The 15789-nt window shown below is 43.1% G+C and overlaps 2 protein-coding genes across 2 annotated transcripts; one reads left to right on the forward strand and one right to left on the reverse strand.

The window, feature by feature from the left end:
- Positions 1-2170: 2170 nt before the first annotated feature.
- On the forward strand, positions 2171-7336 carry LOC132874464 (troponin C, slow skeletal and cardiac muscles-like). Its single transcript, XM_060910657.1, has 6 exons — positions 2171-2194; positions 3122-3152; positions 5577-5723; positions 6819-6933; positions 7050-7186; positions 7267-7336. Exons 1-6 carry the CDS (start codon positions 2171-2173, stop codon positions 7296-7298), a joined length of 486 nt encoding a protein of 161 aa, XP_060766640.1. The 3' UTR covers positions 7299-7336.
- Positions 7337-9226: 1890 nt separating this feature from the next.
- rpl29 (ribosomal protein L29) lies at positions 9227-15262 on the reverse strand. Its single transcript, XM_060910566.1, has 4 exons — positions 15201-15262; positions 14696-14743; positions 14365-14429; positions 9227-9392 (listed from the first exon to the last, which is right to left on the reverse strand). The coding sequence occupies exons 2-4, from the start codon at positions 14730-14732 to the stop codon at positions 9300-9302; spliced, it is 195 nt and encodes a 64-aa protein (XP_060766549.1). The 5' UTR covers positions 14733-14743; positions 15201-15262; the 3' UTR covers positions 9227-9299.
- Positions 15263-15789: the final 527 nt, after the last annotated feature.

The following is a 15789-nucleotide window of genomic DNA, read 5'->3' on the forward strand; positions in this document are numbered from 1 at the left end:
ACACACACTGGGTCCTTCAGCTACACTACTGAACACACACACACACACACACACACACTGCGTCCTTCAGCTACACTACTGAACACACACACACACACACTGGGTCCTTCAGCTACACTACTGATCACACACACACTGGGTCCTTCAGCTACACTACTGAACACACACACACTCACACACTGGGTCCTTCAGCTACACTACTGAACACACACATACACACACTGGGTCCTTCAGCTACACTACTGAACACACACACACTCACACACTGCGTCCTTCAGCTACACTACTGAACACACACACACACTGGGTCCTTCAGCTACACTACTGAACACACACACACACACACTGGGTCCTTCAGCTACACTACTGAACACACACACTGGGTCCTTCAGCTACACTACTGAACACACACACACACACTGGGTCCTTCAGCTACACTACTGAACACACACACACACACACTGGGTCCTTCAGCTACACTACTGAACACACACATACACACACACTGCGTCCTTCAGCTACACTACTGAACACACACACACACACTGGGTCCTTCAGCTACACTACTGAACACACACACACTGGGTCCTTCAGCTACACTACTGAACACACACACACACTGGGTCCTTCAGCTACACTACTGAACACACACACACACTGGGTCCTTCAGCTACACTACTGAACACACACACACTGGGTCCTTCAGCTATACTACTGAACACACACACACACACACACACACACACACACTGAGTCCTTCAGCTACACTACTGAACACACACATACACACACACTGCGTCCTTCAGCTACACTACTGAACACACACACACTGGGTCCTTCAGCTACACTACTGAACACACACACACACACTGGGTCCTTCAGCTACACTACTGAACACACACACACACACTGGGTCCTTCAGCTACACTACTGAACACACACACACTGGGTCCTTCAGCTACACTACTGAACACACACACACACTGGGTCCTTCAGCTACACTACTGAACACACACACACATACTGGGTCCTTCAGCTACACTACTGAACACACACACACTGGGTCCTTCAGCTACACTACTGAACACACACACACACACACACACACACACACACTGAGTCCTTCAGCTACACTACTGAACACACACATACACACACACTGCGTCCTTCAGCTACACTACTGAACACACACACACTGGGTCCTTCAGCTACACTACTGAACACACACACACACACTGAGTCCTTCAGCTACACTACTGAACACACACACACACACTGGGTCCTTCAGCTACACTACTGAACACACACACACACACACACATACTGGGTCCTTCAGCTACACTACTGAACACACACACACACACTGGGTCCTTCAGCTACACTACTGAACACACACACACACACACACACTGGGTCCTTCAGCTACACTACTGAACACACACACACACACACTGGGTCCTTCAGCTACACTACTGAACACACACACACACACACACTGGGTCCTTCAGCTACACTACTGAACACACACACACACTGGGTCCTTCAGCTACACTACTGAACACACACACACACACACTGGGTCCTTCAGCTACACTACTGAACACACACACACACTGGGTCCTTCAGCTACACTACTGAACACACACACACACACACACTGGGTCCTTCAGCTACACTACTGAACACACACATACACACACACTGCGTCCTTCAGCTACACTACTGAACACACACACACTGGGTCCTTCAGCTACACTACTGAACACACACACACACACACTGGGTCCTTCAGCTACACTACTGAACACACACACACACTGGGTCCTTCAGCTACACTACTGAACACACACACGTCCTGTGATTGTACCCTGAATATTCCAGAGGAACAAACAGTTGTGTGTCGGCCCTAAATAAACACTCAGCCGTTAACTGATAAAGTAAATCGGTGTCTCTCGACACTCCGCTGAGGGTAAGTGGACGAGTGAGTATTTACAACAGATTTGGAACACAGATTTGGCCCTCGGTAATTAAGGCGTCATTACTGTCCGAGGCAGTTGTTCATAAATGATTCGTTTTAATGTCTGGGGAGAAAACGGACTGCACTATAAAACCGAGAGCTGGGCTTCGAAAATTCTCCAAACTGTCAGGAAGAGAGGACGAGTCTCTCAGCATGGACGACATCTATAAAGCAGCGGTAAGAACCAGCGCACTATTACATCATCACATGAACAGGTATGAGCTGTTATGTCACTGAATACAGTCGGGGTCTGGAGGGTCTGAGTCTGGGAATGTTGGATTTGACTGAATTGGGCATTTCACAGTGTGTACATGAAAATCACTTTAGTGTTCATTTTAACAGATTTACAAGATACAGTATAACATTACAACGAGCACCACGCCTCGTCAACTACCTCACTGTTTACCTGAGTGTCTTAGTTTGAGATATTTACACAACACACAACAAAAAATATAAATACTGTATATAGAAAATATGTTAAAACTTTCCCATAATTTGCATAATGCAATAAATTAATTTACATTCACAAACCATAAACTTCATCATTAATACAAAAAGTGAAGTAGATATGTATTTAAATTGTTTATTTAAATATTAATGAGATATGCATACATTAATATTTGTTTATTCAGCCCATTAGTAAAATTTGCATAAATTAATTAACAATTTGTTCCTGAGCAGCATTTTAATAAATAAAGAAATGATAGTTTAAAAACATGATAAATATATAATAAATATAAACATTCAGCTTATTTTATTTATAATTTTTTAAAAAGTGAAGAAAAGTTGTTTGTGATGTTTTTAATGTTCCTGTTGGTGTGAAACTCGCACAGGATATTCAGTACAATACAGAGCAACAAACACTGAGCGAAATTCAACAAAAAATAGAATTAATAGAATCAAATAAGTGAAATAACTGTAGAGTTTGCATTGTATGGTCAGTGGGATGTGAGCCACACAGTAGAGTGTTAACTTGTGTGTTTAAGAGAATTTTAATGGAAAGTTATTTATATATATATATATATATTTCCTAATATCTGATAAGGTCATTTATATCCTGGTTATATTTCTATGAAACACTAACTGCAGAGTGTCTGTGTGCAGGTGGAGCAACTCACTGAAGAACAGAAAAGTGGTACGTGTGTGTGTGTGTGTGTGTGTGTGTGTGTGTGTGTGTGAGAGAGAGAATTCTATCATGATGATTGGACAGCTGATGATATTTCTGTCTCTCAGAGGGAGATGTGTAATAAGTTGTTACTGAAGTCTCGTCACTTGTGTAACGAATAAAACACTTGGTGTTGAGCTGTTATTGGAAAATAATCCATGACGTGGCAGTGAGCTGATGTGAAGTGAAGTTACTGTTACCACCCCAAAGCTGATTATTTTCCTCTAACAGCACGTTCCCAAGTGCTTTATTCCTCTCACACCACAGCAACTTCCTGACTGTTAGCATTTATTGACAAATAATAAACGTGATGCTTTTTATCCATTTATATTTGCATGTAAGGTGTGTTAATTCCTGTTGTTACTGGTATTATAGCAGCGATACACACTCGTTCCTTCACCAGCGTCTCTTTATTCTGTCTCTTTGAGTTAATAAGACAAAATAATCGCAGTGTGTTCCATCGTGTTCCTGAGAAACTGTACAGAAGTGTAAACTCCTCTGTCCTTACAGTTCCAGCTTCACCTCTGACTGTTACACAGCGCTCACACTGGAGACTCCTTACAGACACGATACACACACACACACACACACACACACTTCTCCTGACAGGAAACTTCACCACATCAGCGATTACAGAGCAGCTGCTGGACACGCCCCTGTGAACGAGTCGTTACTATAGAAACGATAACGTATCAGAATGAGTGTTAATATAAACCTGCACTACTGCCGGAGCTGCTGTTAGAGAGAACAGTGAAATAATGATGATAGTAATTTTATTCAGGAAAATTAATCTTTATACATCTGAACAAAAAAAAACCTCAGAGAGAGTTACTTCACATTGTTCCAGTGCTGACCCATGTGAACTTTGACCTCATGAACCTGAACATGTGCCTGTGTCCACCATTCCGAAAATTAAATCCTATCATTAAAATGAAAGAGTTACAAATCACACTCAGTAACTCGCCCTGTTTTTATCTCCGAGTCTGTGCGGGTGTTCACTTCTGGGGGGAGGGGGTGTCTAAACAAGGGCGCGGGAAGTGGGGTGCTGAGGGCGCTGCAGCGCCCTCTACTGGAGTACTGAGCAGGGACGAAACGTTTTAAATCATTACGAATTTCACCTGCATGGTTTTCACAGCCTAACTGATATGAGAGCATGTTTTCTGGTAAGACCGTTCTCGTTCTGTCTAAAATTGCGCAAAACCCGCTATCTAGCCTCTACAACATTACAAATGTTCTCGGGGAGAACCCCCCGAACCCCCACTTATTTTTACATCACTTTAAAACCGGTTCTGGCGCCAAGGCTTCAGGATCTGATAAAATAATAGTTAGTCTTTCTATCTTTCCGCCACCATGTAGTTAAAACAAACAATCTGTTAATGATGGAAAATATTCAGTTAATGTGCCTCAGGAATGGAGCTTCTTCAGACATCTCATCTCATCTCATTATCTGTAGCCGCTTTATCCTGTTCTACAGGGTCGCAGGCGAGCTGGATCCTATCCCAGCTGACTACGGGCGAAAGGCGGGGTTCACCCTGGACAAGTCGCCAGGTCATCACAGGGCTGACACATAGACACAGACAACCATTCACACTCACATTCACACCTACGCTCAATTTAGAGTCACCAGTTAACCTAACCTGCATGTCTTTGGACTGTGGGGGAAACCGGAGCACCCGGAGGAAACCCACGCGGACACGGGGAGAACATGCAAACTCCACACAGAAAGGCCCTCGCCGGCCACGGGGCTCGAACCCGGACCTTCTTGCTGTGAGGCGACAGCACTAACCACTACACCACCGTGCTGCCCCGGCTTCAGGCATATCGGCCAAAATCACAGGTTGGTTCTGCTTACAGGCGTTACATAGAGATTATGGAACATCAGGTACCACGCTGCAGCGATGTCAAGGTATCGATCATTATAACAGCATAAATATATATATACAAACCCATGACCCCCATTAACTAGGCTACTTAATATGCAGCACCCCTGACCTAAACTGTGTTCCCGTGCGCCTGTGTCTAAATAAACAATTATCATAAAATAAACATACAGTAATAATGTAATATAAATGACTTTAGGGAAACTGAGATTGTAGGATATTTACACAGCAGAACAGTATTAACATATATTTATTATTAAATACAGGAACGCCTGTCAGTACACTCATCAATACATTTACTTTTTAATGAGTTTGTTTACAGATATATTTACTGACTGATTTCAGGGGACCCCCATCCTCCAAAGAATGTAACCCCAAACCACAAAAAGACGAAAGAAAGAAAGTATTAACAAATAAAAAGTGCATAAAAGTAATATTTGTGAGGAATTTGATTTCAGAGAAAATGAATGAATAAAGGTTGGTGTTCCTCAGAGATGTGGTGTGTGTTTTGCAGAGTTTAAGGCGGCGTTCGAGGTGTTTGTTCAGGACGCAGAAGACGGCTGTATCAGCACTAAAGAGCTGGGTAAAGTGATGAGGATGTTGGGCCAGAACCCCACGCCGGAGGAGCTGCAGGAGATGATCGATGAAGTCGACGAAGATGGTAAACATCACAAACCTCAGTTCATCCATCTTTAGTCCTGTCCTTATTCTGAAAAACATCACTGAGGAATTTCTCAACATGTTCCTATTTACTGGATTTTTTTACTAAAAGAATGTTATTAGGGGCGGCATGGTGGTGTAGTGGTTAGCGCTGTCGCCTCACAGCAAGAAGGTCCTGGGTTCGAGCCCCGTGGCCGGCGAGGGCCTTTCTGTGTGGAGTTTGCATGTTCTCCCCGTGTCCGCGTGGGTTTCCTCCGGGTGCTCCGGTTTCCCCCACAGTCCAAAGACATGCAGGTTAGGTTAACTGGTGACTCTAAATTGAGCGTAGGTGTGAATGTGAGTGTGAATGGTTGTCTGTGTCTATGTGTCAGCCCTGTGATGACCTGGCGACTTGTCCAGGGTGAACCCCGCCTTTCGCCCGTAGTCAGCTGGGATAGGATCCAGCTCGCCTGCGACCCTGTAGAACAGGATAAAGCGGCTACAGATAATGAGATGAGATGAGAATGTTATTATTATTATTATTATTATTATTATTAAATATACTATAATGTTCTATTAATTTTTTTCTCCTTTTACAGTGAAATAAAGACTTGAAAACAAAAGTATACTAAGACCAGACTTTCATTAAGTGTGCAAATGTGTGCATATTTAATTAGGTGAAGGACTCATTTGCATAAATAAAGGTACAAAATTACATTTAAGAAAATCAGCAGCTGAAGATGAAGCTATCTCTGATCTCTATTTTAAAACTAACTCCAGTTTAAAGTGTAAAGCACATAAACAAAAACTGTTTAATAAAAGATTTATTTAAGTCTTCACTGAGGAATAAAGGATTTCATTCTAAAATTCTGAAATAACGTCTCTGTGTTTGGTTCTGTAATGGATCTAAATACAGTCGATAAAAACAGAGCCTCTAATTTTAAGTGTAAAGAACATAAATAATAACAAAAAACTTTTATAAAGTTTGAAATGAACATTTTATTTTGAAAAATCTCAAATGAAAATTAAATAATATAGCGTGTGTAAGAGTCAGAGTGACTAGACGTGTATTATAAGAAGTGTGTGTGTGTGTGTGTGTGTGTGTGTGTGTGTGTAGGCAGCGGCACTGTGGACTTTGACGAGTTTTTGGTGATGATGGTCAGATGTATGAAGGACGACAGCAAAGCGAAATCAGAGGAGGAGCTGGCCGACCTGTTCCGGATGTTCGACAGGTGAGTTTTAATGTAATTCAGAAACCATTAAAATCCTGAATCAATCATTTATCACTGTGTAATCAGTCAGGTGTGTGTGTGTGTGTGTGTGTGTGTGTGTGTGTGTGTGAGAACAGGAACAGAGATGGATATATTGATATGGAGGAGCTGCATGAGATGCTGAAAGCAACAGGAGAGATGATCAGTGAAGACGATGTGGAGGAGCTGATGAAGGACGGAGACAGGAACAACGACGGGAAGATCGATTACGACGGTAACGGAGTCGTTTGAGCCGTCAGCATTCTGTTCTCTCTCCACTGGGTAACTGAATGCTAACTGTTGATTTTATTTCAGAGTTTCTGGAGTTCATGAAGGGAGTCGAATGAAGCACAACACGGCGATTCTGCTGCAGCTTCAGCACAAAGTCACTGGGTTTAAAGAGTTCCTGCGAACCTGCAGCCACTGAGGAACAGTTTATATTCAAATCAAATAAAGTTCTGATTAGAAGTGCTAAAAGGGGAAATATTTTACACATGGTATTTGGACTGTGATTATCATTATTAATTCATCAAACTATTGTTAAAAATATGCAAATGCTATAAATCATAACTTCTGACTCTCTCTCCCCCTATAAAGTATAGAATAACACATTAGGGGTCACAGGAAAATAATCCACTGTGGAGCTGAAATGCAGCCTGACGTGAAGCGGAGTCAGCGCGCCCAGCCTGGGGTTGATTATTTTCCTCTAACAGCACGTCCCTGAGTGTTTTATTCCTCTTACACCGCAGCAACTTACCAACAATTAACATTTTTTATTTATTAAATAACACCTCGTACTTTTTATGCATTTATAGTTACATTTAACACCAGTGAGAAAAGTCAGTCATTCCTTCACCAGTCTCTCTCTCTCTCTCTCTCTCTGCTCCCTCAAAGTTAAGACAAAATTATCACAGCTTGTTCCATTGTGTTCCTGAGAAACTGTAAAGTGTAAACTCCATCTTTACAGTTCCAGCTTCACCTCTGACTGATCCACAGCGATCACACTGGAGACGGGTTTTGGACTTCAACTGGCGCTGAGCTAATAATAACTACATGTTGAACAACTGTGTTAATCCTCCTGACTCTCACTAACGAGGGAAATGAATGTTAACGAGTTTGAGCCACAGCTTCTCTCAGTGCTCTTCAGTTTACATCTAAAAAAAGAACTCTGTTTTTTAGAACTCTCTGAATGAGAACACGCTGAGAGTTGGAACATCAGTATCATAGTGATGCTTTGCGCACAACACACGACTTACGTGTACCTGAAGAGGGTGTAATAGATGACGCAGTTTTTTGTCTAAAGGTGGCACGGTGGTGTAGTGGTTAGCGCTGTCGCCTCACAGCAAGAAGGTCTGGGTTCGAGCCCCGTGGCCGGCGAGGGCCTTTCTGTGCGGAGTTTGCATGTTCTCCCCGTGTCTGTGTGGGTTTCCTCCGGGTGCTCCGGTTTCCCCCACAGTCCAAAGACGTGCAGTTAGGTTGACGTGGAGCGGCCTTGGGCTGAGGTGCCCTTGAGCGAGGTACCGAACCTCTGACTGCTCCCCAGGCGCTCTGGTGTGGCTGCCCACTGCTCTGGGTGTGTGTGTGTGTGTGTTCACTGCTTCAGATGGGTTAAATGCAGAGGATGAATTTCACTGTGCTTGAAGTGTGCATGTGACAAAGGTTTCTTCTTCTTCTAAACATTTGGTCAGTTTGAGTCTCTAATGACGCGACTCAGATCGTGACTGAAATCCGACCTGGTTTGCTGTTTAAACTGCTGTTGGATCAAATTCTGCTTTAATGAACGTTGAGCTGTTTACAGCCGAACCTCATCACCAAAGTAAAGATCTGCAAATAGCGCACCAATGTGGTGATGTGGGCGTGGCCCACTGATAAACAGGAACCTGCACTTCATCAGGTCCTTACAGGAAGCCGTGATCCCCAAAGGAAACTCGACACTGGGGTTCAGCAACACCACAAAAATATCGTACCATACTCGAAGACATTTATGATACATGACAGGTTTTGGTGAGTGAGAGCAGGCAAAGTAAAAGAGGAAAAAGCTGAAATGCTTAAATCAAAAGTTTACTTTTCCAAGTAAAATATTTGGAAAAATATTTTTAATGATTCAGTATGAAATGCTTCCATTAAAACAGCTACTTCAAGTTTTTAAAATGTTTTGATAAAAATATGTGATACTAATGATCTTAGTATTGTGATTTATGAGACAGATTTGTGTCATATCACCCTACTCTGCTGTACACCCAGCAGGTGTGTGTGAGAGAGAGAGAAAACGAGATTCTTGCTCCACTTTCTAGAGTTTTATTGTGGATGGTATAAACAAGATCTGTACACACAAATCACCAACATGTTTATTTCTCTGCTCTCTGCTTGGCGAGTTTCTTCAGCCCTTTCTTGTTGTGTTTCTTGGCAAAGCGCATGTTCCTCAGGAACTTGGGATCCACCTGCAGAGACAAAAGAACATTAATTTGAAAACACACCATTTGAACACAGCCCTGTCCCCTTCCCCGATCACTCAGTACACACTCAGAACAGCGTTAATCACGTTCTCAGCTTTACTTCAGGAAACCACGGTTAATTTAACAGCACTGCGCGTGTGGGACGAAATGAAAGTCAACAGTTGAATTGTTTCTCTTTCATTTAAAAGCTCCAACACTGATATTGCAGTGTGTTTCGGAACAATTTGGGAAAATCTGAATCTTGATATAGTTTACTTTAAACTTGAGCTTTTGGTTAAAAAAAAAAGTAAATTCTCTCAAACTCCTGCTTTGATTTTTTTTAAAGTCTCTCTCCTGTTCACATCATTACTGTAATTTAACAACGCTGCATCGTTACACTGCATCATCCTCAAACATTCATCAGCTCCAACTCACTGTACAGTTCATTTAAATTTCTGTTTTAATATTTATGACTGTTTCAATTCCAACTCGTAGGTCAAACTGAAGCATTGCTAAGACCCGCCTACTTTCACAAAAGAAGATCTGAGTGGTTGGTTGTGATGTTAAATCACTTGGTGACGTCATCTGAGACAACAGAATATCTGGACTAACTGGAAAAAATCTGAATTACTTTAAAGCAGATACGCAGAGCCATGGCCTCACTTTCGTTTATAAATGCCTTGAGACCTCAAGAATGGCACAGGAATAGTTTTAAGCGTTAACAATAAATCTAATATAGTAATTTTTATGATTAAAGTGATTTATATAGGTAGCGGTCTGAGTGAATGACCTTGACATCTGTGACGTCACAGCAGGAAGTCTATCAGTCTCATCGCCATTTCCACTATACTAAAACACAGAGCTGACTGCAACTCCGATCCTCCATTTAGAGCCAATTTATCACCATGCCGCGTAGATGTGTTGCTGGCCGGTGCAGCAACACGACAGAAGGTGGATTTATGTTGCATTCACGGCCCAAGAATGTTCAAACTGCAAAGATTTGGACGCGTTTTGCGAGAAGTTCACGGGCACATTGGGTGCCTACGAAGTGGTCTCTCCTCTGCTCTGCACATTTTACTGAAGACTCGTACGAGACCTCTGATCTGTTGAGGAGCGTTGGCTATAAGCCCGGATTGAAAGAGGGTGCAGTAGCAACAATTAAAGGAAAAGAAAACTACAAGAAAAGGAAAGCAAGTTCAGTTGCACCAGTTCTCCCGGAGCGTGAGCCGAGGGTTGTTGCTAAAACCCGGGACGGGACGGGATATATTATTGCTTGGGCAGTGACCCAGTTTAGCGCAGTTGTTGCTAAAACTGGTGACGTCCCGGGTTTTAGTAATTGCCTGAGCCGAGCAGTAATGGTGGAGTATTCAGTATGGAGAAAATGGAGAATGAGTGGACCAGCTGTCTGATTTCTCCGCTGGATAAGCTCGCCTCAGCAGCAATATCTCGCCCTTACGTGGAAGAAGCGAATGAACAGAGAACTTAACGAACAACTGAAAGTCAGATTGTTTAAAAACATATCGGCCACAAGATCGGCCTTCAAGAAGCGAGAACGCAGACGGGTAAGCTCCGACTCTCATTTGGCTAAAAAAAAAACCCAACACGTTGTTTACCTGCATTTAGATTAATCCATGTAACTTGTATTGTGTGTTTAAGTTAGCGGTATAAGATTATTTAATTTGCTTCAGAATGTGATTGTCTCAGTTCATCTGATTATTTAATGAGCCTTTTACGTTTTATCAGTGAAAATGCATGCATGTACATGTACGTTGCATAAGTTATAGCACCCATCCTGTTTTAATGGGAGTCAACCCACAATCAGTGAAGTCAAATCAGTCTTAGTTGAGCGAGTCGGTAACGCTATTTCTTACTTTCACCATAAATTTTTATTTATATGACTTCGGTCTAGGCGGCACGGTGGTGTAGTGGTTAGCGCTGTCGCCTCACAGCAAGAAGGTCCGGGTTCGAGCCCCGTGGCCGGCGAGGGCCTTTCTGTGCGGAGTTTGCATGTTCTCCCCGTGTCCGCGTGGGTTTCCTCCGGGTGCTCCGGTTTCCCCCACAGTCCAAAGACATGCAGGTTAGGTTAACTGGTGACTCTAAATTGAGCGTAGGTGTGAATGTGAGTGTGAATGGTTGTCTGTGTCTATGTGTCAGCCCTGTGATGACCTGGCGACTTGTCCAGGGTGAACCCCGCCTTTCGCCCGTAGTCAGCTGGGATAGGCTCCAGCTCGCCTGCGACCCTGTAGAACAGGATAAAGCGGCTACAGATAATGAGACGAGACTTTGGTCTATAGCTGTAAAAAGCCTCGGCCTTAAAACCGGTTCCTGCTGTGACGTCACGTGCTCAGGGCTGGCTGGCTCAGCGGGGCGGCTCCAATGCCAACTCTGCCGTCGATTTTAACTCTCAAAAATATATATTTTTTTAAATTCCCACTTATGCAGCATACAAAAGCCAAGGATGGAGATACTATCCACTCAAATTTATTTAAAAAAAAAAAGGTTCTGCATATCTGCTTTAAGATTCTGTCGATGTTCAGTCTGAAAAGCTCCCTGCGGCACAGTATTCATGCCCCCTTCATAAACTGGCATACAGAACCAGAGCGCAATCAGCATTGAAGTGTGCTTTCACACGCGTTTTAAACAGAACACACCAGGGTGTTCTGCTTAAAGAACCGAACCGAGAAGGGGAACATGGATCATACTTGGGTCTGAGCGAGGTGGTCTCAGTCTGGTTCTGAGCGAAGTCTAGTGAGAAAGTGACCCGACTCAATCGACTTGCTGGAGGAAGTGAAATGAACGTCCTGCGTGTTTCAGGTCACAAAACATTTTAAACTTATTACATCTACAATCATCAGTTATTCAGCGCCGGCTCCATGTTCAGGTGATTCGTGCGATTTGTACACGACTGGGTGATGGAAAAGGTTAAACCTGTAAACATCACTGTTTTTCCTGACCAGAAAGAACTTGAGATTTTCACTCCAATTGTGACTCGACCCAAAACAAAGATTCTGAAACTCATGGGCAGAAAAGCGTAGAACAGACATCAGACATCGTGTGGGCGGAGCCTCTGAGGGTGAGACATCTGATAAGAGAGGGATTGTTATCAGACAGTCTGATTATCCCCATGTCCGATACGGGACATCGTTCAGATCAGGTCTGGGTTTCCCAAAAGCCTCTTAATACTAAGAGTTAGAGCTGGGCAATAAATCGATTTTCTCGATTAATTTGAATTTACAGTTAAGGATGAGGCGTTTTTATCATGAATGCAAACGGCACGCCTTTTGGCAGATGCACTTTTTTCACGGCTGTCTGGGGGACTTGTGTGAATTGTGCAGATCCGATGAGGTTTTTTTTTTTGGGGGGGGGGGGGGGGGGGGGGGGGGGGCATTGGAGTGTCTGATTATAATTTCATCAAAGTCAATTCTGTGTTAAAATTACTAAATAAGCAAATGCCGTTACCGTCCATGAAACATAGGAAGTACGAGAACAGTAAATCAGAAAGCTGTGCATGTAAAGCCAATTGGCTGCGCGCCATTATCTGCTGCTGGCTGCACTTCACGTGCAAGGATTTCTATCAGTCCAACATAAGTTATGTAATTGGCTTTGTGTGTGCAGCTTTCTGATTTACTGTTCTCTTCTCATACTTATACTTCCTATGTTTCATGGACGGTAACGGCATTTGCTTATTTAGTAATTTTAATACAGAATTTACTTTGATGAAATTATAATCAGACACTCCAACGCCCCCCCCCCCCCCCAAAAAAAAAACTCATCGGATCTGCGCGATTCACACAAGTCCCCCAGACAGCCGTGAAAAAGGCGCCATCCGCCAAAAGGTGCGCCGTTTGCATCCATGTTTTATGAAAATTGGTTTTCTCTCAGTTTTAACTTCCGCCACGCCCCTCTGCGCATGTGCAGAATGGATCGGGCACTGACACGACCACCCTCCGCTTCCCATAGAGACACACACACAGCATGGCAGCGATTGGGGGAAAGCTGCAACTTGTGCCCAAGAAAGGAGTAACTTCCTCTGTGATCTGGAATTGGTTCGGTTTTGCGGTGTCGGACGCAGACCAAACAGGTCCTCGTTGTAAGGTGTGTTTGAAAACGGTTGCTTCCAAAGGAAGCAGCACGATGAATTTATTCCAACCCCTTAAACAGAAGCCTGCAGCGGAGCGGGAGAAGTGCTGCTCCCAGCGGGACGATCACAGCTGCAGCACGAGCGCACCATCCACAGTAAAGCAAGCAGCCGTCCCGGACACGTTTCCCACCGTGTGCCTGATGATCAGAACGGGGCGGTGGAAGCAATCACAGATGCTCTCGCGATGTTTATTGCAAGAGACACAGTGCCCATACATACGGTGGAAAAGTCGGGATTTTTTTTATCGAAAAGAACACAGTTTTATTTATTATTTATTTTATTTTTTGAGGGGCCTTTTTTTTTTTTTTTTTAAAGTTTGCGGGTGCATTGTATCAGTGCCAGTCTGAAACTAAGCTATGTTGGAGAAAGCTTTCTAAAAGTTACTGCATGTTCTCACTGTTTACAGTGGCATGCTCTGCCATCTCGTCTACACGCTTGTTTTTTGGCTACTTTCCGGTTTCTGGTTGCACTTTAACCCCAAAGGGGAAATTTAAGTGAAAACAAAATAAAGGTAAAACTTGTTCTGAACCATTTCTTTGTCATCTGTAGTTTGATTTTTAGTCGGGAAAAAAATCGAAAATCTGATTTTTTCTGAAGATTTTTTAGGCCACACCGCCCAGCTCTACTGAGTGTGTGTGTGTGTGTGTGTGTGTGCGCGTTCATTGTGCTGCTGGCTCGACTATTTAACGATGATCTTTCTGCTACGATGCTGTTGGGAAACCCAGCCCAGGTTTGTGGCGTTTTATCTTTAATTTAACTCACAAAACCACGGCAATGCTGTAGAACGCGGCTCAGAGTGCTGAAATAAGGGGGAAAGGCAAAACCACGCAAACTCACCCCCTTCAGAGACTCGTAGCGATGAGAGCGAGGCTTCTTAATGCCGTTTCTGTGCCACTTTCGAGCTGAAAGGAAGAAACACCACAAATCATCATCATCATCCAGTGGGAGCTTTAACACCGCTCCCTCTCTGTGTGTTACTCACACTGGTTGTGTGTGTGTGTGTGTGTGTGTTACTCACACTGGTTGTGTGTGTGTGTGTGTTACTCACACTGGTTGTGTGTGTGTGTGTGTTACTCACACTGGTTGTGTGTGTGTGTGTGTTACTCACACTGGTTGTGTGTGTGTGTGTGTTACTCACACTGGTTGTGTGTGTGTGTGTGTTACTCACACTGGTTGTGTGTGGTGTGGTTCTTTGACTTTGCCATCGTTAATCAGTCTGTAAACAGAAAAGAAAAATTAAAAACAGATTCTGTATAAAAACTGAGGTTCAGAAGCAGCGCGTGCCGTGTTCACATCTTTCAGCTCATATTAAATCTCTTCCTCCTGACTGGAATTAGCATGTGTGCTAACTGTACTGTACAGGAGGCCAGAGCTGCAGTCCGGCCGGTGTTTAGTGTTTGTCCCGGTGCAGCAGTGAAACAGCAGAAATGCTGCGCGTCCCTCAAACTGCAGCCTTTAAACAGTTAAACTGCGGCGCCACTGAACGCAGCGCGGCTCCGCCAAACTTCACTAACTTTTAACAAAAATGGCGCAAAAATCCGCCTCAATCTATTTACAGTCAGATCCGGAAACCATTACAGCATCAGTACACAATATAAATCTGTGTAAATATTTAATACACACAACAGATTACATTAGATTCTAAATAAAAACAGGAGCCGTAAATTTGATACCTGCTACACGTAGCGCGAGACAACCGGAAAAGGAAATAGAAATGGAGTGTGGGAAATAAAAGCCACAGAGAGCGTGAAGCAAAACACAAAACTGCAGCGGAACGCTAGGAAGGGAATAATAATAATAATAATTCTCCAGTTTAAGTCTCAGGTTAAATAATTTTTATTCAACAGTTATTGTTATTTTTGTTTTTTTTATTTTTATTTTGTTATTTTATTTTTTTCAACTGTAGACAGATGGCCTTGTGAAAAATTACGCTTCTGGATGAGTGTGTAAAGGGACATACTTCCATATTTTAAAAAGCCGAATTGGTCCAGAATATGCACTTTAAATGACCGAGAAAAGCACGTGCAACTACAAACCTACATAAATCGAAAATAGTTCCGTTTCATTGTGCATGCGAGTCTGAAAAAATAAATGGTGCATGCTAAGAACATTTTCAAGGAGTAACGAAAAAACTATCTGATACAAAACGTAATTTTTCCGTATGAAAATCAGTGTACACCGTGTTAGCCAAAAAAATGCATTTTCCCGTACAAAATACAGGGAAACCATATAACTTCACAAGTGTGGAAGTGTGCAGTGTGA

The sequence above is a fragment of the Neoarius graeffei genome, chromosome 26, assembly GCF_027579695.1.
Source record: "Neoarius graeffei isolate fNeoGra1 chromosome 26, fNeoGra1.pri, whole genome shotgun sequence".
Taxonomy (NCBI): Eukaryota; Metazoa; Chordata; class Actinopteri; order Siluriformes; family Ariidae; genus Neoarius; species Neoarius graeffei.